A 23,814-nucleotide genomic window follows, 5' to 3' on the forward strand; every position below is an offset into this window, starting at 1 on the left:
AATCTGGAATATTATCTTTTGTTCATCTTTTGCTTCAGTTGCAGCAGAGAAAAGTAAACGGATAAAATCAACAGAAAGGCCAAATTAAATCAATAACTTATCACATTTTATTTAAGCTTGTTTTGACAATGAGGTAACACAAGACAGAAACAAAACACTGGACTTTAGCTTGCAGGGTTGGTTGAAATGTTTTTGAATGAGTAACAAAAATATTCTTCCACTTAAAGTCCAAATGGTTTTACTTACCATTCTATCTGGTTTAAATACATCTACATGAATTCCATATCACGAATGCTTAATGCTAAATAATCCTTCATAATGCATCATATGAATATATAAGCAGTATCATTTTTAACTATAATTCAAGTCTAGGAACAAAAATCCAACAATTCCATCTAAAAAGGAATGCAGTCATGAACTCTTTACAATCATTTACAATCTTCATTCATACTTAAGCTTCATATCAACAGGCAGGTTGAAATTATCTCATCTAAAATATTTTCATGTACGCAGTCATACAGTAGAAGAATAATCACTTTACAGAGTAAATCTAAACACAGAAATGTGAAAACTTTTTTCCATAGAAGTCACTTTGGTTTGTTGCGATTATCAAAGCTTCACTTCGGGCTGTTCTAGCCGCTCCTAACTTGTAGCGTTTATACCAAAGGTTTTATTATTGTGCGCGATATTACAGCATGCATTATGTGCCAACAGTAGTGACACGTACTCAGGCGAGTTCACAAAAAAACTACACTTGCACAAAGAAGACAAAAAAGAAACAGTGTCATTTTCAAAACACCGACAAAGGATGAAGTGCACCGCTAACTGTGCTGGCAAGCAAGTACAGTTACATCTTGGTGCTTCTGTGCAATTTGAACATATTAAACTGGGTAATGTGCAGAAGATTTAATGCAAAATTGGCATCTCTCCATGCAAATGAGCCTCATTGCAAGAACAGCCCAATTCACAAAGATCAGTGCTAATAACCGCACACGGTTAAAGTATTAGCATCTTCAGAGAGATTGTATTTCCCAAGTACAGCTTTTCTCTGTAACCTTTACATTATTTGCCAGAAGTTTTGAGGAAAGCCTCTATTGCAAAGCTACACATTGATACTTTGCAACATTGGAAAATTGCAATCACATGCAAAGAAGGACAAATTGCACTCAAAACTTTAAGGGGGAGTTTGCAACACAATATAAATTCATGGTGCTATCAGTAGCCGCAATCCATTCTTTGTGAATTCGCCTGTCATGTGATGATGTGTTTGATAGCAGCAGAAGACTCAACCCCAGAAAATGACAAAGAAGAAATAATGAGGAAATCGACCGGAATAGGATATGGTTCACTGTTTATATACAGTTTATCCTCTTCATGCAAGCATCCAATCATAATCTTTGTCCTTCCTTGCTTAAGCTTAATTACAACTACACATTCACAGTGTTATGATTTGGTCTGATTCAGCTTGGACCAATAATTTAGTGCCAAACTGTTTGAGAAGAGTTTTATCATTTTGCATGAAAAATAAGCGAACTAAATTAAAATAACATTTAAAAAAACATATATAACATATATGGCAAGACATGAAACTGTGCATTTGTACCTGACGTAGTTACAGCATTCAAGTACGCTGCTGGTCACAATCTGAACGTTTCCACGAAGGCAATAATATGTTTCAGACAGAGGCTCAGGACCTGAGATTCAAACAAGACAGAAAGCTGAGAAAGAAAATGAGAACAGTCCAACCGTGGAGACGAGAGGCAGCTTCATACGGAGAACAAAGAGAGATCAGAGAGATCCCAGAAAACTTCAGTCCAGTCACAACGATCGAGATGATCAAAAGGCATTGTGTTGAGTTCATGTCGCCTGTGTTGAGTTCGTGTCACCTGTGCGCTGCTCCTCATACAGAACTGTCAGACGTACTGCTGCTGGGGTTTCTGTGGGGCGGAAGCAGCTGAAGCCAGGGTCTTGGCTGCCTCCTTGGCCTTCTCTGACGCCTCCTTCACTGTGTCCCTGAGCACCCACTGGGGCACCTCTCCTTTAGGAACAGAGAGCGAAACAACAGGACAGAATGAGGATAACAACAATAAGGTGTTTTCTTTAACCCATTGACGCCGGGAAAGCATTACCGCATTTCTACCATTAAAACCGGGATCGCTGTTGCGTCACTCTACCATTAAGGCCGGGACAGCGGATATGTCATTTTGTAGTATTTGTATTTTTTTCCACCTATTTTCGGTCTCTTGGCCAATGAAATGCACCAGAATCATGATCAGAATACATGCGGGAGTGTCGCAATGCAACATCGGACTTTCCCAGAACTTTTAAATCATGGTGGAAGACGACTATAGCGGAGGAGCTCAGCAGTAAGTGACGGAAGAGATCTGATGAAAACAGCGCCGATGATTTTATTGCTGATCCGGACTTTGAACCCTCGGAACCAATCGACCGGCATTTATGGATGAGGAATATGTTTTTAGACAACATATTTTCACCGAAGAACAGACAGATTTGTGGCCATCTGGAGATAATAATAATATTATTATTAATAATATATTAATATTAATAATAATAATAGGCTAATTGATTGTGATGATGATATAAGAAATCATGACTGTTTATGTCTTATGTTACTTTATGCGTCGTTGAGTACCCTGAAAAGTGCAATATATAAAATGTATTATTATTTATTATTATTATTATTATTATTATTTTTTTTTATTTTTTTTTTATTTTTTTATTATTACAGTAGGCTAATGAGAACTATGTCTTGTTCTTCCAGTGGTCATATCATGTTTGCATCTTGCTAATGGGCATGTATTAGTATTATGCATAGGATTTTTTATTCAGTCAAATGTAACATTTGCTGAGTTTGTTGATTTTTTAAAAAACTTTATTGAAGGTTTGGACAAATAAATAACTCAACTTCGGACAAATAAATAACTCAACTTCGTATGAAAGCCACAGGTATAAGCTCTCAAACACTTTTTGAATTTCATTTTTTATCTGCTACAGAGGCTGAAAAATCTATTATTTAGTAGGTGTTGAATTTCCAGAAAAACTTCAGGTTTTAGGGGGTCATTTGAAAATCGCCCATAGGTTTTCCAGGCGCTTTAGGCCTTAATGGGTTAACATTTATGCTACATCGCTGGCTTCATCGGGCTGGTAAAGTGATGCTTTTTGTTGTTCAGAAACAGGTGACTCTGGTGTGGGACAGCAAACATAAAACTGCTGGAAGTCAGGCATAAGTTAAAAAGTATTAATCCGTTTTCTCACAGGCTGCATTAGTGATGGAATTTAAAACATATGGTTGCTATTAAAAGGCTCGTCTTAAAACAAGCTGGAACTTGTTTTTGCGTTTTCCCGCAAATTAATTTATTCATTGATGCCATTGGCATGCATAAAAATAGAAAAATAAAAGAAGGGAGCCAGCTGGTCGGATTATTCCTGTGGTTGAACAAGTTTTTTTCATTCCTAACCTCTTTTGTTCCGGTCGCACTGGAAGGGGAAAATGATTCTTAGAGTCATCTGATATAAGAAGAATCTCTCAAATAATGTAGAAATCAGCTCATCCACACTGTAATAAAAGTGTACTTTCCATAGCAGATAATACTGAAATTTAAATTTAATTTTCATAGCTCATAAGAGTTTAATTTAAGGAGCTAATATCTAGTCATTTTCCATGGTTTTCTTGATATTAACCAAAATTATTATCAAGAAAACCATGGAAAATGTCTAGATATCAGCTCTTAAATTAAACTCTTATGAGCTATTGTTGTTGTTATCATTATATTTGTCCAAACAAATGTACCTTTAGTTGTACCAGGCATTAAAAAGAACAAGAAATTGAAGAAATCAAGGGGGTTCTAATTTTTCCATGACTGTATGCTATTAGGCCCAACTGAAGTTAAAGCTTTTTCAAATGGGGGACAAAACTAAAAAAAAGAAACAAATAGTTGGAATGTTTGTTGCCAATTTTGCGCTTTTATAAAACTTTCACAGCAAGTCTGACACTCATTTTGGCTATATGCACACAATGTGAATATTAAAAACCTCACACATTCAACGTTGTCTTTGTTTAGGCCAAATCGATATAATAATATATATCAACATTTATGTGAAGGTATGAACAGAATTATGACATTGACGTCCAAGAGAATCTATTGCAAAGTCTTTTTTTTTTATTGGCTGACTTGCTTATAAAATTGGCCTTCAAAATCTACAGAAATCACTGCGGGGGGGAAAAAAAGCTGCATGATGATATACGAAAGTTTCACAAGCTCACAGAGATAGCTGGGCTCGAATTTTTGAATTGACGTGTAATTTTATTTGCATGAATTATTCGCGTTCGGTATGAAAAAGGCCTTAAGACTCGAGTGCTTATTCAGACAACATGTCAAGTCTCCATCTCATTTATGTAAAGAGGTTAATGCCTGCAAGAGGCTTTACATAATGACATGCAAGATGGAAAGGTGACAAAACCTAAATGATTATGGTGTTCCTCTTGAAGTGAGCACACACGTTTGCTGGCTGTTACAATCTGCCTCACACTGCATTCAGCGCCGTGGGCTCCACAGTCAATTTATGCCTGACCTCACCGTGAACCCTCAAACTTAAGAGTACCCCGCGTGAAAACAACAAGCAGAATGACAGTACGGCAGAGCGGTTTCCCTGAAGCTTAAGAGACGGAAAGAGAACAGAGACGAGCTGCTTCCTTCTGACAAAGCAGCAGATATGTGTTTTTCCTGGGAGGGCTGCTGCATGCTGGCAAAGAGAGAAACCTCTTCACGTTTGGAGACTCGAAATAACTGGAGGGAGCGGCTCTCGGGAATTTACAGGGAGCAAATATGGAGAAAACTAAATGCTTTAGCTGCATACAAAGATCATTTTTTCTCTCTTTTAAACAAAAAGGTGCAAAGTGGATTTAATTAAAAAGGCGACATTGGAAAGAAATCACTGCATACCTCAATGTCATTATTCATTTTATTATCACCATGTGTGTTTTAGGAGGAGGTGATGTCAGCCCTTACTAACATTAAAGAGGTGACGTACTAGCAGCAGATTTCACTTGTAACTGTCACGCTGGTTTTAACAGGTTTCCTTTTCCTCACTAAAGTTGCTCTTGTGTATGTTTTATTCACTGACACAGTCTGGCTTGCCGCTGAAAGTGAAAGGCGTATGAAACCACCTTAAAAAAAAAATCCAAATCCACCCTTCAGGTACTTTCACAAAACCTCAGCATTCGCAAAGTCTAACTTTGGCTGTTAAATGAAAGTGTGAATGGTGTTTTAGGTGTCTCTGAAGGAAATGTCTGGAAAAAAACAGGCAACACTGTCTTACAAGAGAGACGGTACTGTGAAGTCTCAGGTGATTTCTCACACACTGATTTCCAAACAAGTAATTCATTGTATTACAGCACATAAAAAATACAAGTGGTCTAATGTGAGGCTATAAATAGGTTTATATAAAGTCTAATTATCACTCGAATGTGCGATTTTAGCAGTGGATACTGTTGTTAAAAATACACAGATTGTTAAAGTACATTCAGCTACATACACTTAATACTAAATTGGTGATCCTAGTTTATTTTACTTTTTTTTTTGCAAAGGGCTTTGTTAAAGTAGGCACTGTGGTTGTTTTGGCTTTCTCTCTGTAGTTCAGTATAACAGTCTAAGAGTATAAAGGTATAGGAGGAAGCTGGGTTTATTTATTGGTGTCATTTTCCCAAAAGGTACAGTAAGTGTATCAGGTAAATATTAGATTCCACATAAAGTATTTATGTGGCTATTGAATTACAAACTATATATACTCTCATCCAAGGGAAATATAATACTAGCAAGAATACAAAGAGTCTGTTAAAGTAAAAACCTCAAACATTGCAATTTAAGACAACTGGATTACTTGTAAGAGACATTAGTGAAACTTTAAGGTGCACAGTTTTGGATTTAGTAGCTTCTAGTGATGATTGCAACCAACTGTAAACCCCTCCGCTCACCCCTCCCTTTCCAAGCATGTAGAGAACCTATGGTGGCCTCCAGGTAATGTGAAAACACTTAAAGCAGGGGTGGCCAACCTGTGGCTCCAGAGCCTCATGTGACTCTTTAGGCCGCCTGCAGGGGCTCCCCGTGGCTGAGACAAAAAAAATTATATACATATTTTTACATTAAAATGTTCATTTATCAATGGTGTAGACCAAAAGCTATTTGTATTACTCAATTGTAAAATTGAATAGCCTTTTTACAGCATATTTTAAAAAAGTTTTGACATTTAAGTCAACTAAAATATGTTTTATAGCTTAAGAAAGTCTCCGACCCAGTGCCTTAACCTTTAAGTTTTGCTAACTTTGAGTTTAGTTTTCAGTTCCCCGATATACTAGTTTTTAAAATCATATTAATAAATGCTCAATATGACTATCAATAATGTTGGTAGGCTAATTTAGACTTATTAGGCTGTTTAATTTTCATTTTAGGCTCAATATAAGGTTTGCGGCTCCATTCCGCGATTTTCTCTTTTTTTTTTGGCCAACAGTGGCTCTTTAGTTAGTAAAGGTTGCCCACCCCTGACTCAAAGGCTCTATCTGGAGCGAGTGTTTAGTTTGTCCATTCTGGGCTACAGTACAAACAGGGCAGACTCTGTGAAAGAAGACCTGCTCCCTATGCAGACATAAAGGGGTCATTATAAACTAAATAAAACACAATGATCTTATCTTAAGTGGATTATACACTAATGAAAATTAATTCTGAATATTCTATTACATTCGTTGCCAACAGATCTCTGTAAATCATACACACTGGACCTTTAAGAGGTCTTAGGGCTTTGAGGAAAACTTTCCAAAAAAATCAGCAAACTGATTTCACAGTTTTGCATCAGCTTTGACTCTGGGCCTTTCTAGCACTCGATGGGAGCAGCAATGCTAATTAGCTGAATTAACTACATTTATTCACAGCTAGACATCAGAAGATGCTTGCTGAGCTAAATGTTGTATGTGGACCTAGGAGAGGAGGAATCTAATCTATCCAGGCAGAAAATAAAAACTTCAGCTGACAGTAGTTCGTCACACTGTATTCTGACCTATCAGAATTTTTTAGTTCAAAATAAACTGCAAGACAGCAAAACAACCAGATCAATGTGAAGTAGCAACACTAGAGGTCCTCTCTGTTCTGCAGCACTTATCATTGACTATACTGCCATACAATGGCAAACCGCAGTAACTGACACTGTTTTCAAAGTCACAACACCTAGTGATAACACATGATTTGTTCATTGTAATGTAATGTGACTTTGTTTTATCACTAAAGTGCAAAGCATGAGAACAAATGCAAAATTAAAAAGGAAACAAAGTTTAAAAAATATGTATTAAAATAATGCTTAATGAAGAGTATTCACCTATTCTTATTTAAAGGTGCAATGTGTAGTATGACCAGATGTTTTTTTGTTTAAAACATAAAAAAAAATTAACATTATCAACAGTGTGTGAAGAGGTATGCGTATTGAAAAAAAATGTGTATAGATATCTACTGAAATGAAACCCCTGGGCTGCCTGGGGGTCGTGTCAATCACATTTAAAAAAAAAAAAATAGGTACAGCCTTTGGTTAGAGGCACAGTAAACAAAAAGATGACTGAAGCTCTTTGTGACGTCCTGTTACCGGCAAGAAAACCACATTCAGCAGGAAAAAATAAGAGTACAAAAAGTAGCAAAACAAGAGTAAACAATGGTGTGGCTTTCCATTGCTGGCAACACCTCGACTAAAAATATGAGTATAGTTCAGCATATGATTGATGCTGAACTCACATTTCCTTTAATAGTGGTTAGAGAAATCTAACAATGGCTATTTAGCAGGAAAATAGTGAAACTAATGACAGCACAAACCGCACCAAAAAACATTCCAAATGGTGTCAATATATGGTTTTGATATGGATGACTCTTCCTACTACAGTCATGGAAAAAAAATATGACCATTGTTTTCTTTAATTTCTTGTTTATTTAATGCCTGGTACAACTAAAGGTACATTTGTTTGGATACATATAATGATAACAAAAATAGCTCTAGCCATTTTCCATGGTTTTCTTGATAACGATGTTGGTTATTATCAAGGAAATCATTGAAAATGGCTCGATATCAGCTCTTAAATTAAACTCTTATGAGCTATTTTTGTTGTTATCATTCTATTTGTCCAGGCATTAAAATGAACAATAAATTGAAGAAAACAAGGTTGGTCTAATTATTTTTTCCAAGACTGTATGTCGATGGGCATTACCGTTAGGAGATGAGGTCAGATTGGAAGTTTGGAAAAATCTCCATACAGTTTTAAGGACAGTGTAGGGTTCATTATGGATGTCTAACAGACACAATCTGGGTTGGAGGAGGTAATATGCTGCCCCCTATAAGAGGCCAGGTATTACACATTGCACCTTTAACGTTTTTCCAACATAGTTCAGCTAGATTATGATTAAAAAGTCAAAGTTTCGAGGTTAAAACCATGTAAAACAAACACTAAAATACTGATTATAGGGTTCAGTTTGTATCTCATACAAAGCTGACATTAGGGTGAACTAAACTATTCTACTTCTATACCAACACTAAATGAGCCTTTAAATCACTTTTACTCAGAGTTTCAGACTTTTCCAGACAAATACACACCGTATTATCTACGTATAGAACAAAAAAAATGGGAGTCACTACCTCAGCTACACGGGCTACTATGTGCGGCTCATATATGGCATCATGTGACAACCCTGGGCAAGGCCTGGGGTGGCAGATTGATGCCCCGCTGCTAACATACTTACCACAACGCTCAGCCTGATCCCAATCCCTGCATTGCCGTCAACAAAGGGACAGAATCACAACAATGGGAGATTGTCCTTTCAGACAACAATACGCTGCGTCAGCACAACACAAACCTCACTCATCAGTGTCCACTGCCAAATAATAAGTAATAAAGAATTGTTAGTTTCAGGCCTAGCTGATACTGTAGTTTTTAGACACTGCAACTAACTGTAACTTTAGAAACAGTGCTTTTAATAAACCTGAAGTTTTTTCACATTATCATGTTATCAGGTATCTGGTGTGTCTTTCATATAACGTGTTCCACCATTTTTCGTCATGCAGCACTGACTGTCTGAATTGTTTTGTTCTGCGTCTAAATTCAGAAGTCCAGGGTGTTTGTCACTGCTGTTGCCATGGTTTCATATCCCTCTGCAGTCACATGGTATTTCTAAGCAACAAGGACCATAAATTAACCTGTTTCTAAGACAAACACGAAGGGGTACAATTCTATGCATTGCTGACAACTTTACAATTTCAGACTAAATACTGTTTCAAACCTGGGAGGTTGAACGTGAACATTATGCCACTTTGAGCCACTTTCATTATTTTCCCCTTACTGGATTCATGAAACAGCATGAGGATGTTTATTCATGTATCCAAAGTATAGGAAACATACAGATTATGAGTATATAAAGCATGAGGATGTTTATTCATGCAGCCAACGTATAGGAAATATATAAATTAAACCATAAATAGCTAAAATAAATAGTGCACAATGTGTTGCAGTCTGATGTTATGAGGAAAAAAAGCTGCTTCTCGTACGAGTTTCTCCTCTCCAGAAATAGCAACAGTTAAAAATAACCTGTTTTGTTTCCCTCTTCTCCTTCCCTTGCACTTTTCCTCCCGTTTCTGCTGGTGCAGTGTACGTACCATGTATGTTAGACAGCGCATACTCCAGCCCCTTCATGGCCTTCACCTGGTTGCTCTTGAATCGGGCCAATCCGAACTCCTGGGAAAAGACAGAGCAGGAAATGACTTTACATGTGGGAGACTTCTAAAAAAACAACACTTAGCTAACAGTCTTACTCTCTCTTTTCCTCTGGGGATATCAAAGCAAGCCTGCCATCTTCCACATCTAATAATAACAAGTTAAGGTTGACATGTTTTTGGCACCGTTTCCACTTCTCCTATCAAATATCTTACTTCTTTTTTTTTGGCATTTGCACACAGGCTCCCACGCCTCCACTGCACAAACTATGACCTGCAAATCCAACTATGGCCTCGAAAATAGGATTCTACATGTTACCCTTAAGGATAAAAACACATGTAATTACATAAACGTACCAAGTCATGAAGCAATTTACATGTAGTAATCGCTTTGTATTCCCAATGTGTGTGACCTAACTTAAAAACTGAGGCCTTCCCTGACTTTATCAGTTGCCTCTAAAGTTTGTGTGACAGTGATTCACATCACATTTCCCACACCCACTCATTGGACGGCGTTTCGGCGCTGGGCTCTGCCCTCTCAGCTCGCCAACTGAGGGAATCCTAGTTAGTTTCTCTTCCTCTGCTTTCATGCAAAGCTGTCGTGAAGCATGCAGTTAACACTTGAAGAGTGGTCGTTTGAAGGCAACGATGTCTGACATATTTAGCTTATTCAGTGTCTCTGCAGGTTTCAACAAGTCAAATTTAAGACTTTTAAAGACTTTTTTTAAAACACCATAATGAATACAATTTAAGACCCATTTCGCATCAATACTGGCAAAAAAGTACAAAAGACATGAAGGAAAATCGGAGGCTCGAAATTACTTGACAAGTATATGAAGACATTTTAATGAAATTTTAAGAGAATTTTAGATATTTTAATTCTTAAATTCAAATTATTAGATTTTAGACATTTTAAGACTTTTTAAGACCCCGAGGATACCCTGTTATTACTGGTTAAAAAACAAGCTCAGTAGTAAACGGCACCTATATAATAAATGATGTGAGGCCATAAAGTTCAGTCTCCTGTATGTCACGTCACTGTTTTTGCAGTCGTTAATAACAAAGATTTCCTGATAATTCTGCATAGTAACATTTAACGTAAGCACATATATGCTTTTCTACAGCAGGATGGATAAAAGGGTCCTTTGCTTCCATCTTGCTACTTGTTGGAGCCATTTATTTCTTGTTTGTATTTAGTTGTCTTTTTAGTTCATTAATAGTAGCGAGTATTGTTTGAATATTCTAGATGTTTGTTTATTTTGATGACATTTTGTTTTGCTAGTTATTTGTTTAGTTTAATCATCATTATTGTTTAACATATGTAGTTGACATAGTATTTTTGTTTTTTATGGAAATTGGGTTAACACCGTGGGCGCCTGGTGTTATAAACAGGTGCATCTCAATAAATTAGAATATCACAGAAATGTTTATTTATGTCAATAATTCAATTCAAAACGTGGAAATAACACATTTTATAGATCATTACACACATAATGAAACATTTCATGTCTTAATTTATTTGATTTCTTCTAATTATAATGATTATGGTTTACATTTAATTAAGACCTAAAATTCAGTGTCTCCAAAAAATTAATATTACAAAAGAGCAATTTTAAAAAGTTTGTTTAACATGAAAATGTTGGCCTCTGAAAAGTATGTCCAGCTATATGCACTCACTACTTGGTTGGGACTATTTGACTTGAACTACTAGAAATGGACTTTTCCATGATATTCTAATTTATTGAGATGCACCTATAGGTGGGTAGGCAGAGGACCAGCATGCACCTGGGTAGGCCTATGGTTTTTTACCATCACAAAGAGAGGCAGCAGGAGCCATGTTTCTTTGTTCTCTTTGTTTGCCTGCTCGTAATGGATTAAATACATTTACATTTAGTCATTTAGCAGACGCTTTTATCCAAAGCGATTTACAGGAAGAGTAAAAACAAACAATCAAGGTATAGTGCAATAATAATTAGTGCATCAATAAACCTTGCAAAATAAACCTTTGGAGCTCACAACTATGCATGGACTTCAGCTTCTTTGCCTGTGTACACCACACGCCCATGGTGCATCAGTGGTAGTTTGATTAAGTTTGTTTTGATATGATTTTTGTTATTTTTCAGACAAAATTGCCACTGACACTATTAAATCTCTATGCTGATGAATTCATATTTGACTTATAGAAAGAACATAATAGAATATGATGAAAATGTACAAGGCATGGGAAACTACCGTCTGCACGAAGAAGGTAAAGGTACCTGAATGGGTCTGGAGAAACCGTAAACGTTTGAGGATATCCACGCCTCCCGTTTCAGCTGGGTGGTGGCCGGCTGCTCCTCGGAGTCTTGGAAAATACAACGCTCTTCAACCGACTGATGTGGGGGAAGAAAAAAGTGACAGCGAATTAAGGTAAAGGACAAAGTAGGGACAGGCGATATGGCCCTACAAGATTATCACAATATTTCAGAGTATTTTTGCGTTAACGATATTAAAAAAATATATAGAAAATGTTTTTTCAGTCTGTATAAATAAATAAAATCATACAACAAAATAAAAATCAATCATAAATCTAAATGTAGTGTAAATTGCAAATCTCAATAGTTGCCAAATACAAAAAAATTACTCTATTAGCAAATATAAAAAAATAACCATTGAGGAGGTCCGGGGGCCCCCCTGGGAGAAAATGTACATTTTACAGTACAATGTGATCAATCTCGTCCACTTTTTTTTTTTTTTTTTTTTTTTTTTTTAAAACAGTCAATAGGGCTTTCCACTAGGACATGGAGTAGCCAGGTTGAAAAATAGCTGGCTAGGGGGGTCTGGAGGCATTTCCCCCTGGTGATTTTTTTTTTTTTTATAAAAGCCCAAATTTGGTGCCTCTCACACATTCCAATGCCACTATTCCACTATCACATACACTGATCTTAATCATTGCCTATTTTAGGTAGGTGCTTGTTTTGAAGCGCAGCGGGCTGGGCAGCTCGATATATTCTGTGTGTGTGTGTGTGTGTGTGTGTGTGAATGCACGTGCATGAGGAGCACAGAGAGGTGGGTCGGGTGTTTGACTAACTGACAGGTGACAGACACTCTGCTGAGCAGACACAACGCAAAATAACTTTACATAATGAATAATGTAGATAAACTTTCAGTAGCTTGAAATGTGACGTTAGCGCAACACATGAGACTCTGGCGGGCCGCCACAATCTAGATAATTATTGGGAAATCCTTCCACCACTACGTCAAGAAGTAGGGAATGTTGCCAATATCATGATGTGCATTTTTTTTACCCATAAAAAAAAAATATACCGGTGAATGGTGAACCATACGATATGGCACACTTCTAGGACAAAGCTGTGGCACTAGATTTGTCATGCTTTGTTTTACGTACAGTTTCAACACATAGGGGCTTAAGAGCCGATTTATAATGACAACACATGCTAAATTAATTATATATCTGCATATTATCTATTATATCTGTAAATTATACTGTTTGATTTGGATTAATGTGGTCATAAACATCTGCCAGAATGCTTATCCATTTCTTGTATTAAGAAATGTCTCAATTTGTCTTGAAGCTGCAGAAGTTTCCTTCCTTAGGTTCTACAAAGAGAAAACACTATATTCTTTCAGACTCGTCTTGGCTATATTTGTCAATGCTTTGATCACACAATTTCTGTGATCATGACCAGTTACTTAGCTTAACCTCCAGTTGGGTTTCATGCTGCAGTAGATTAAAAACACGAGGAGCATAAATCCATCCTGCATTAGTATAGTGTACAGCAGTGAGAGTGTGAAAATAGCACACCTTAAAGCTGCATAATGTACGAGTCATGTCAAGGTCCTTCTTTCCTGGGAGATTACTACATCTGAACTGCATTCAAACGCTAGCCTCCTTTGAAGATCAGGCTGGTTGAATTAATATTCCCTCCTCCCCTCCGGAGTTAGTAGCTACACCTGACTTGAAGCTGCAGCCCTGGCCCAGAGTTCAGTCTTTTCAAGTCTGCCAATGTACGGATGAGTATTAAGCGAGGAGGAACTGCAACACTAATAAACAAGATCTTACTTTTTTTACTTAATTGTGCATTTTTAAGTGTATAAAATATAAAATGGGATTCTTGTACGAATTAGTATTTATTAGAATTTAACAAACTGCATAGCTGTTGATAGGGTCAGAGGTATGCACCTTTATTAAACTCTAACAGTGATGTCAGTAGTTGAAGCAAGGTGATAACTTTAACCACTGCAGACCAGCAGAACTATTTATTTTGGCCACTTGGGTGCAGTTGTGAACACAACACAAATATACTGTACGTAATCACATCATTAGTTGAATTAACAATCTTGTTAGCACAGTTGCTTATCTGAACATCTAACAATTATGGAACAACATTAGAATTAATCTGGAGTTGTATTTCTGACACTAATTCACTATTGTAGTACTTGTTTGGTGCTGAGCTGGTAGTGTACAATGGGTTTATGACAGCTTTCTGGCTGGAAACAAGTGAAAACAGCGCAGAGAGAATATGGGGGAGTGAATCAAAACAGTAAAGTTGCAGACCGGACAGATTTCATGAGCTGAGACTAAATTTAAAAGGTCAATATAGCGGAGTATAGCTGCTGATTAAGGTGATAATTCTCTGCAGTTTCATCAAGACGAGTTGCACCTTTCACATTATCATGTGACACATTATTATTTTAAAAGTACAGATGATAGCTGCCATAAGAAAATTCTCCAGTCAAGTGAATATCAGAGGTTTTTCTCAGTAATGTAGGCCAAGTGCACAAGGTCAGTGAGACATAGATAGATGAAAAGTTGACAATTATATCCATGCATTATTAACTGCTAAAAACGCTAAAAGCCTTAAACTAAAAAGAAACAAACCACAGAGAATCAGTCACCTCACCATTAGCGTTGTGTGGTTGAGGTTCCAGGTGTAGGTGGTCAGGCTCCTTTTGACAGGGTCCACGATGGAGTCCTCAATGATGTACACTGAGCGGGACATGCCGGAGGGGAAGACCCGCTCTGCCCAGCGAGGCAGCCGATTGGTCTTCATCAGGAGGCGTCTGGAGAGGAGCCGGTGGTCCGCAGTCACCTCCCGGTACACAACGTCCTCTGTGAGAACATGGGTGCTGATGGATAAAAAAAACCCACAAAGAGATATGGGTCATGTGTCAATTTGGATACAGCCTGTAGCTTTGAAGATACTCACTTGATTTGAGTTTGGAATATATCTTCACACATCATTTCAACTCCTCTTTCAACAGTGAAATAAAAGAAAATGTGTTTTCTCCGTCTCGGTGCGGCTGTTTGCGCACAAAATACCACAGTGATTTTTGTGAAATATTAAAAAGCAAATGATCCCTCAAGATGCAGTTAGTTCAAGTCATGATGAAACTTAAACAGATGGGCCACACACCTACAAACATGCTAAATTTAGTTTTACTTCTCTGTTGTGTTTTCTCAGTTCTCTCTTATCTTTTTAGTTGGAGGCTCACAAATGCAAAGCAATGCAACCAGGGTTCAGGGTTCTAAATTGTATAGAAGGATTGCATTGTGAAACAGCCCATAGTATTTATAATAACAATGGTTGCAATTTACTGCAGCGGGTGAAATATTACATTAAAATCAGTAACTAAAATCGATCTCATATCATATCTACATAAAGTTGAGAAAGCATGATTGTGTGTTGTTTTGGCCACTAAAAACTACAATATCTCATAGGCAATGACCCTCCCTCATAAAATACTGACCATGAAAATATGACAATACCTGAATGGGTTAGGGTACCTCTGCCAAAAAGCAGAGACAACATGGTCCCATGTACTCCAGATGTCTGCGTTACTACAGAAATATTTGACCATTCTTCCCTCGCTGATGTACAGGATGGCCCGAATCCAGAACCCTGAGGTTCCTTGCTGTGACTACACAAGACAATAAAAAGTTTGGTGCTGACTCCATCCAAAGTCTGGCACAGCCCTGCAAAGGAGAGTAGAAACAGAAATCAACCATTAGTAAACAGTACAAATAAAATGTACTAACAGATTGCATGGGCTTACAAATTTTAAGTATTACATTTTCAAATTGCACAATAAACAATAATATCCCTTTACTGTCAATCATTTTTTTGGATATTAAGGGGACATTCTTTCGATTTTGCTTAGTAATTGACTATATTAACTGGTCAAGATTTTGGGACACCTTTTATTATGGGAGCTATCTTCTTAGTATGTCTTGATAAATATGGCTCCTATCAAGAATTCATTTAGTGTATATCTTATTTGCTTATATCACAAAAACATATAACCTTGTTCATGTTTGTGTTTTAATTTATAACGCACAATATAACTGTTCCTACATTGTTATCTGTTATGTTAAATAGGTAGAGTTAAAAGATCTTTCAACTTATGGCAAATGACAATAACATGTATACATCCTTTGCACAATATTTTCACAACAAACACTGTAGCAGACTTCCATTTTTTTCAACAGCAACTAAAACAAATGCTACCTGAGTGGTAACTAGCTTGCGTGTTTGTTATCGTGTGTACGTGTTACCTCGTTTTTTTAGCTTTACATAGCAGCATTACACAGTTGCTGAGGTTATGGCTTGATCTTAGCTCGGTAGCTTATCTAACATACTGCTAACAGTTCCTTGGACATCAGACAAGAGTTAGCTAACGTTAGCTTCTTAAAATGCACTCAACCCCTGTGTAAAACACCCATTGTCCTCAGTGGTCAAAAAGGACCCCATGACATAAGACTGGTTTTAGGATATGTAGAAAAAACTCTCTTTTTTTCACCTTTTAAGGTAACTCATGACCAAAAAATGATATTTAATTTTCATATTTTTTTCATTATTATTGGTAATAAAACCTGAATTTTTTTAAATAGTTAGTGAAATAATAATTCCTTGATGGGAATGCACAGAGTAGGTTATGTCAACTTTTTTTTTTTTTTTTTGAACAATTTGTTTATTGAAATTTCAAAACAAATTCCAACATTTCAGCGTCAGTACAAATGACAATGGGTGTTAACCCCCCCACCCCACCCCCCCTCCCTCCCCATGGACAAGACTGGGAAGAAACAGGTAGAACAGTAATGAGTATAATAACAAAAATATCCAAATAAATAAAATAGGATACTGTAAGATTTAAAAAAAAAAAAAAAAAAAAAAAGTTATAACAAATAAATAAATAAATACATATCATAGTAGTAGTAATAGTAATAATAACAATAATAATAATAATAATAATAATAGTAATGGGATGATAATAAGAAAGTGAGAATGGTAACAACACCAGCAATGAAAGTAATGATAAAAAAATATATAAATATATATTTATAAAATAAATAAAAAGATTAACAAAAATAAGGTACCAGTAAAACAAACAAACAAAACAAAAAACATAGAAGGTGCACTATGAATGCAAAACAAAACAGGATGTGCAGAGTTTGGTACAAGAGACAGACAAAGCAGCAGGCCTGGGTAAGATTATATCATTCTCAAACAGTGTTACGTTATGTCAACTTTTAATGAAACTAGAAACTAGAAGGGTTAAAGAGACTTTAGTTTGATATCTAGCAGTGATAGTGAGACTCAGTGACACGGTCGATATATTGATTCATTTGGAGCTCGTTCATAAAGACAGTCGGTGTTTAGGATTTGACAGCTAGCTCATCACAACAATAATTCAATCAAGGTTATTTAAGTTTATCTTACGTTAGCTTTGATGCTAACTGGATAGTAACTGAAGTTTCAACCGCTCCTGGCTATCAATAACAAGATAAATCTTACCTGTAGTCACTGCTACTGAAATATTGGTTCAATAAATATCCATAGAGGGCCGTCTGTTGTGCATTTAGCCCACGAATAAGCTACCTTTAGCTAATTGCATCCATTATCTTACATGTGACAGGCAGTTAGCGGTCGGGAAAGCCCTCTCTTCTTCTACGTTTTAATGGCGGGCTACAAACCAGCGTCGATGGTGCATGTCGCCACCTTCGGTACCGGAGTGTACAGTAGCTCTCCATTTACTTTTTTAAATACTCTTTATTTTAATGATTTAATACTCAATTATTGTCCTGGTGGGATTATAAACAGGAAACATGCCATCCCAAATATTATTTTTTTAATAAAGATGTTGCCCTTGCTTTTTTGCCTCTGATCACCGTGTATGAAAAGTACGTTTTCTCATACGCCATCAAATGTAGACAAACTGAACGATTACGAACACACACACACACACACACACACACACACACACACACATATATATATCTATATCTCTCTCTATATATATATATCTATATATCTCTCTCTCTCTCTCTCTCTCTATATATATATATATATATATATATATATATATATTATACTTTTATTTATTTATTATTTATTTACATATATGTTATATATTATTTTATTTATTTATTATTTATTTACATATATATTATATATTATTTTATTTATTTATTATTTATTTACATATATATTACATATTATAATTTTATTTATTTATTATTTATTTACATATATATATATGTGGTTACGAACGTTTCCTTTTAAAAAAAAAAAGAAAAAACAAAGGTCTATGATGTCATCTGTAACGTCATGCGATTGCCTCGCAACCCAAAAGCGAGTTTTTAAATAGACCCCATTACATTTATGTGAGGTAGTTTTGTGACAATGCCTTGCCACGGTAACAGATATGCCCATCGCCCCGCTCGCAGACGCAGGAGGCCTGCAAAGTCCACTGCTGTCCGCAGGCGCAGGCGCACCGTCCGACGCAGGCGTTAGTCAGTTTAAAAAACATGACTAAGCGTACATTAAAATCGCAGAGCACTCAATACTAGACAGCAGGGCCGGTTCTAGGCAGGCATATATGAGGGGGCAGTCAGAAATGTGAAGGGGGCATCATGTGGACACATCATGCAACAGCACTTTTTTTCCTGTGCTTATAGTAACGATGATTTCTTCATTGAAAGGGGTCTATGTGTCCAACCCCAACCTGGAGAAGTGGATTGCACTTTGTCAGCCCTCTACCTTCACACCTGTCCAGGTATCCCACCTGAAGACTAAGCTCCTGCTGGTTTAGCTCTTAAGGTCACTGAGGCACGCAAACCCACTGACCACAATAAATTGGCAATCCCTCAGGGGGGAAACTGAAAAATAAAAATAAAATAAATGAATAAAATAAAACATCCTTCATCCAGATTCAACCAACAATTGTGTATCGTATGTCCCTTTTTCTGAGGATTTTCCGTAATTGCAGATAATTTTGTCAAATTGTAATGTATATTAATTTTGTGAGTATATTCTGTATATATGTCTATGGCCCACACCGGAGCAGGTTAACTTTCGAGCTGTTCGTGCGTGCGTCACTTTTGTCATGTCCGTGCGGAAAGTTTAGACTTCATTTTTTTTATGTTACAGTCTAGTTTAGACATTTTTTTCTCACAATATGACGAGGCATGAATTTATATACCTATTTCAGTCAATCTGTTGTTTAAATCATGCAACTTTGGTTTTGGAGTGAACCCTTTATTTGAAAGCTAAACATGTATAATTTAAGAAAAGTGTGCAAAAGTTTTTTAGCAGTCCTTTATTAATTCATTTTGTTGTAGCTGTTAAGACAAAAAAAAAACATTGGGCTAAATCCAATCTAAACCAGGACCTTCTGCTGCTGCTGTGGTAAAATGTATACTAACATCATTCTCTAGTTTCTTTATCTCCAATTTAATTTATTACATTGTTTGTCAAAGAGTAGCTGATTATGTAGTTGCCAATAATTATTTAATGTCTCAGTGTCATCATTGCTTGCTGCAGTCACCCATGGGTTGACTTGACAAATCTCCTGCAGAGCCACTAACAGGCTACTAACAATGACTAGTGAACTAACATTGGGCCTGTTGCTGGCTGCTCTTAGAAATGCATACACTCCTCATAACCCTTTTTGTTTCCGCCATCTAGTGGATACAATTTGGCATGAACACCAAATATATTTAATTGTTGATAAAGGTTATTGATGCAAACGTATTTATGCTGTTCAATGACGTGTGACTAACATCGGTGCAATATTGTAGGCTATGCCATGATTATGCCAAACTAAACTTTAAACTAAAGCAGGGAAGTTGTTATCAAACCTAACTTCAGTTTTAATCTGACACTCAAGTCTAAATCAATCAGACTTTATTTGTATAGCACTTTTCACACAAGAGAGGTGCAATACAAAGAGCTTTAGATAAAAAAGGAGAAAATGATAATAAAAAGATGAAACATAGAAACAAGCAAACACCCTCCACCTTCATCCCACCCATCCTATTAAAAACAAAGCACAAACTGAGGAAGCACCATCTCAACATGGAGCAGTGAGGAAACACTGGAGGCAGGTTAAAAATATATTTTTTTATATATTATATATAAATAAAATAACCTATATAAAAAAAGATAAAAAATATTAAATAAAGAAATAGACCAAAAATGTGGTTTGAGTTGATAAAATCATTTAGCTGATTTAAAAACAAGCTTCTCTAAAATGTTGCTTAAAAATGACAAGTTTGACGCTGGTCTGTAATTACTAATAACCGAGGAATCTAGATTGTCTCTCTTCGGCAGAGGCTTGACTATGGCAGTCTTTAGGCTAGTTGGGACGGTACCCGTCTGAAGAGAATATATGACAATTGTGAGCAACTGTTCTAAAATACTAAAAACATTTTTTTAAAAGGCCGTGGGAATCGGATCTAAAATACACATTGAGGTTTTTAACTGGGATAAAACCTTACCAAGCTTTTCAGCATCAACCAGGACAAAGTTCTCCAGCATTTCCTCATATAAAAAGGATCTTGGGAGTTTTTATTCGAAGACTGAAACTGACCTAGATCCAATCTAATTGTATCTATTTTGTTTGTGAAGTGGACTGCAAATTCTTCACAACTGATGTTTGTAGGCAAGGTGCTCGGCTTCATAAAAACAGGATTGGTTAAACGTTCAATGGTTGAAAAAAAAAAGGAATTTAGGTGATTGTTGTCGGATATCAATTTTGAAAAGTGTGCTTGTCTTGCGTGTTTAATTTCCCTGTTAGAGATTGACAATTGTTCACGTAATATTTCATAGTTTATCATAAGTTTGTTCTTTCTCCAATTTATTTCTGCTTTGCGGCAGTTTCTCTTTAGTTGTTTAATTCTCTCATTTTTTCCATGGAGGTATTGTTTGGAGTTTACCTTTCTTAATCTTAGGAGAGCCAACTTGTCAATTGCAAGCCTTAGTTAACTGTTAAAACTTTCTACAATAAAATCACAAGATGAAGGTAAAATATCTGCTGTGGTTTTGCTTAAAACATCAATAAAATTTGCAGCCACTTCAGAGTTAAGATGGTGCTTCCTCACAGTTTGCTCTCTAAAGTCCTGCTGAATAAAACCAGTGATGGTTTAAAAAAAAACAAAAAAAAGGACAAATGGTCAGATATCCTTACATTGACAGAGGTCACACTTGCAGATAGTCCATATGTTATGACAAGATCTAAAGTGTGACCTGTGTTGCGAGTTGGCTGGTTAAAATTCATACAATGCAGCATGTTCATAAAATCCAACGTAAAAGAGTCTGATTGAATGTCCACATGTAAATTAAAATCGCCTTAAACAAGAATACGGTCGTATTTGGTGTGGATGATTGATAAAAGTTTTGAGAAATCTGGCACAAATGAGCAACGTTTGGGTGGCCTGTAAACTGTCATGCATAGTATCGGAGGGCTGCCAAAAAAGATGGAATTATATTCAAAAGTTGTGTAGTTACCAAATGTTATGTCATTGAGAAAATGATTGTGGCAAAATAGATTCTGTACCACCACCTCTTGTTTTTCCTGTGTGCATATGTAAAATTGTAGCCAGGTGGAGATGCTTCAGTGTTGCTGGTCCATCAGTGCCAAGCCATGTCTCAGTTAAAAACATAATTCCATTATCTAAAATAAGGTCATTTAAAAAAAAAAAAAAAAAAAAAAAAGTCTTGTTCTGAAGAGATCTAAAATTTAAAAGTGCCATGTTCAAAGATACATGTGGAGTGGCTGTAGGTGATGGAGTAGTGGATGGTGGTTTATGTGTGTCATTCATTGAGAAATTAAGTCATTTGATACAAAGTCATGAGAATTCAAATTTGGGATTTGTTTTATCACTTGAATGCCCAACAGGGTATTTCTTATGATGTCAAACATTTTGTTACGAGTGTCAGTGAAAGCAGCACTGATTCCATTGAGCACACACCAGGTGGTTGATTTATTGTGCCCCAACTTCAGGTAATGATGTCCCTACTAATTGAAGAGGTTGGAGGTAGACAGAGTAATGACACTGTACAACTTTGTTGCTAACTGGGTGATGTAATGGCTACAATTGACAGCAGTTTAAGAGTAGCTAAAGGTTTTTTTTTGGCCACATTTGCAAAGTTAAAAGGAAACCTTGCATAGTTTCCTGCCATGTTGACCCGCCAGGAGTATGCTGAAATAGCACCACCTGCAAACAATTGGCTATTGTGTTCTCTTCCAATGCATGCACAAAACTGACCCACTAAAACTGATCTGTAGCATGACTCAAGGCAAGAACCTCCTTGTGGAATTCAAGTTTCGAGTTAGTAAGGTCTCGGTCCTTGGGCAATGCAAAACTATGAGGGTGGTCAGTTTGATGCAAATAAAGTAGACTTCCATCACAAATTAGTACAAAATTACATTTATTTTTTTAAAGATAGTCCTAGGACAAGTTTTGACAAGTCCAGGTCAAGCAGTTTTCAAAGGCATCTTCTGAAAAAGAAGTCAGGAGTCATTAATGCTGTAATTTAAGTGGCAGAAAGCAGAACAAAAAGGCATAACATACGCCATAACATTAGCAGGAACTTACCCTTCAGTTCGAGCCTTTTATTCTTTTACTTCCATAGTGGTGATGTTTGCCACTCTGGGGCGGGGCCACCGCACGGAAGCCGGGCACCTGGGGCGGGGCCACCGCACGGAAGCCGGGCACCTGGGGCGGGGCCACCGCACGGAAGCCGGGCACCTGGGGCGGGGCCACCGCACGGAAGCCGGGCACCTGGGGCGGGGCCACCGCACGGAAGCCGGGCACCTGGGGCGGGGCCACCGCACGGAAGCCGGGAACCTGCGGCGGGGCCACCGCACGGAAGCCGGGAACCTGCGGCGGGGACACCGCACGGAAGCCGGGAACCTGCGGCGGGGACACCGCACGGAAGCCGGGAACCTGCGGCGGGGACACCGCACGGAAGCCGGGAACCTGCGGCGGGGACACCGCACGGAAGCCGGGAACCTGCGGCGGGGACACCGCACGGAAGCCGGGAACCTGCGGCGGGGACACCGCACGGAAGCCGGGAACCTGCGGCGGGGACACCGCACGGAAGCCGGGAACCTGCGGCGGGGCCACCGCACGGAAGCCGGGAACCTGCGGCGGGGCCACCGCACGGAAGCCGGGAACCTGCGGCGGGGCCACCGCACGGAAGCCGGGAACCTGCGGCGGGGCCACCGCACGGAAGCTGGGAACCTGCGGCGCGGCAACCTTGACCTGCTGGGGCACCTGGCGTTTGTAGCTTGTGTCCCAAATGCCAGGAGCAGAGCCATATTTGAAAGCTGGTGATAAAGTACCACACAAGAAGGTCAACCCATCAATCACTTCTTTAAAAAAAATAAATAAAATAAAATAAAAAAAGACAAGGTCAATGAATGGAACATGTTGCAAGAGTGTAGTTCTTAAAGTCATTCAACTCAATTAAACTTTAACTTGCATCTTGTGTTGTGCAATTGTAACTTGCAGTCTTACATTTGGTGCTTGCTTGAAGCTCTTCAATAAGCAGCAACCATAGCAGCACCAAACTAAAGAAGAAAGTCATGGTTAAACAAGAATCTCAGTCATTTTTAACAGTTTAAATGTATTTGTTGAGAAAAGAGAGAACCACGTCAAAGTTACCGTAGAACAAGTCCCATAGCTTCAACCAGACGTCAGCTCTAATGCAAATTGATAAAATTCCTCTAGCTTCCTTCCATGCTGCTGCAGTGGTTGCAAACCTGCATTTT

At 37.6% G+C, this 23,814-nt stretch overlaps 2 protein-coding genes across 3 annotated transcripts; both read right to left on the reverse strand.

Annotated features, from left to right (window-relative positions):
- Nucleotides 1-84: 84 nt before the first annotated feature.
- LOC131977718 (PRELI domain-containing protein 1, mitochondrial-like) lies at nucleotides 85-17,715 on the reverse strand. Its single transcript, XM_059341145.1, has 6 exons — nucleotides 17,553-17,715; nucleotides 15,527-15,733; nucleotides 14,661-14,886; nucleotides 12,015-12,128; nucleotides 9,700-9,778; nucleotides 85-2,038 (listed from the first exon to the last, which is right to left on the reverse strand). The coding sequence occupies exons 2-6, from the start codon at nucleotides 15,616-15,618 to the stop codon at nucleotides 1,914-1,916; spliced, it is 636 nt and encodes a 211-aa protein (XP_059197128.1). The 5' UTR covers nucleotides 15,619-15,733; nucleotides 17,553-17,715; the 3' UTR covers nucleotides 85-1,913.
- Nucleotides 17,716-22,452: 4,737 nt separating this feature from the next.
- LOC131971440 (formin-2-like) lies at nucleotides 22,453-23,814 on the reverse strand. Of its 2 annotated transcripts, none has more exons than XM_059332896.1 (4): nucleotides 23,708-23,814; nucleotides 23,561-23,613; nucleotides 22,637-23,370; nucleotides 22,453-22,536 (listed from the first exon to the last, which is right to left on the reverse strand). In XM_059332896.1, the coding sequence occupies exons 1-3, from the start codon at nucleotides 23,722-23,724 to the stop codon at nucleotides 22,640-22,642; spliced, it is 801 nt and encodes a 266-aa protein (XP_059188879.1). In that variant the 5' UTR covers nucleotides 23,725-23,814; the 3' UTR covers nucleotides 22,453-22,536; nucleotides 22,637-22,639. The 2 variants fall into 2 exon arrangements, with proteins under 2 accessions (XP_059188879.1, XP_059188870.1); XM_059332887.1 differs by having other exon boundaries at nucleotides 22,453-22,539.

This window comes from Centropristis striata, chromosome 1, assembly GCF_030273125.1.
Source record: "Centropristis striata isolate RG_2023a ecotype Rhode Island chromosome 1, C.striata_1.0, whole genome shotgun sequence".
NCBI lineage: Eukaryota > Metazoa > Chordata > Actinopteri > Perciformes > Serranidae > Centropristis > Centropristis striata.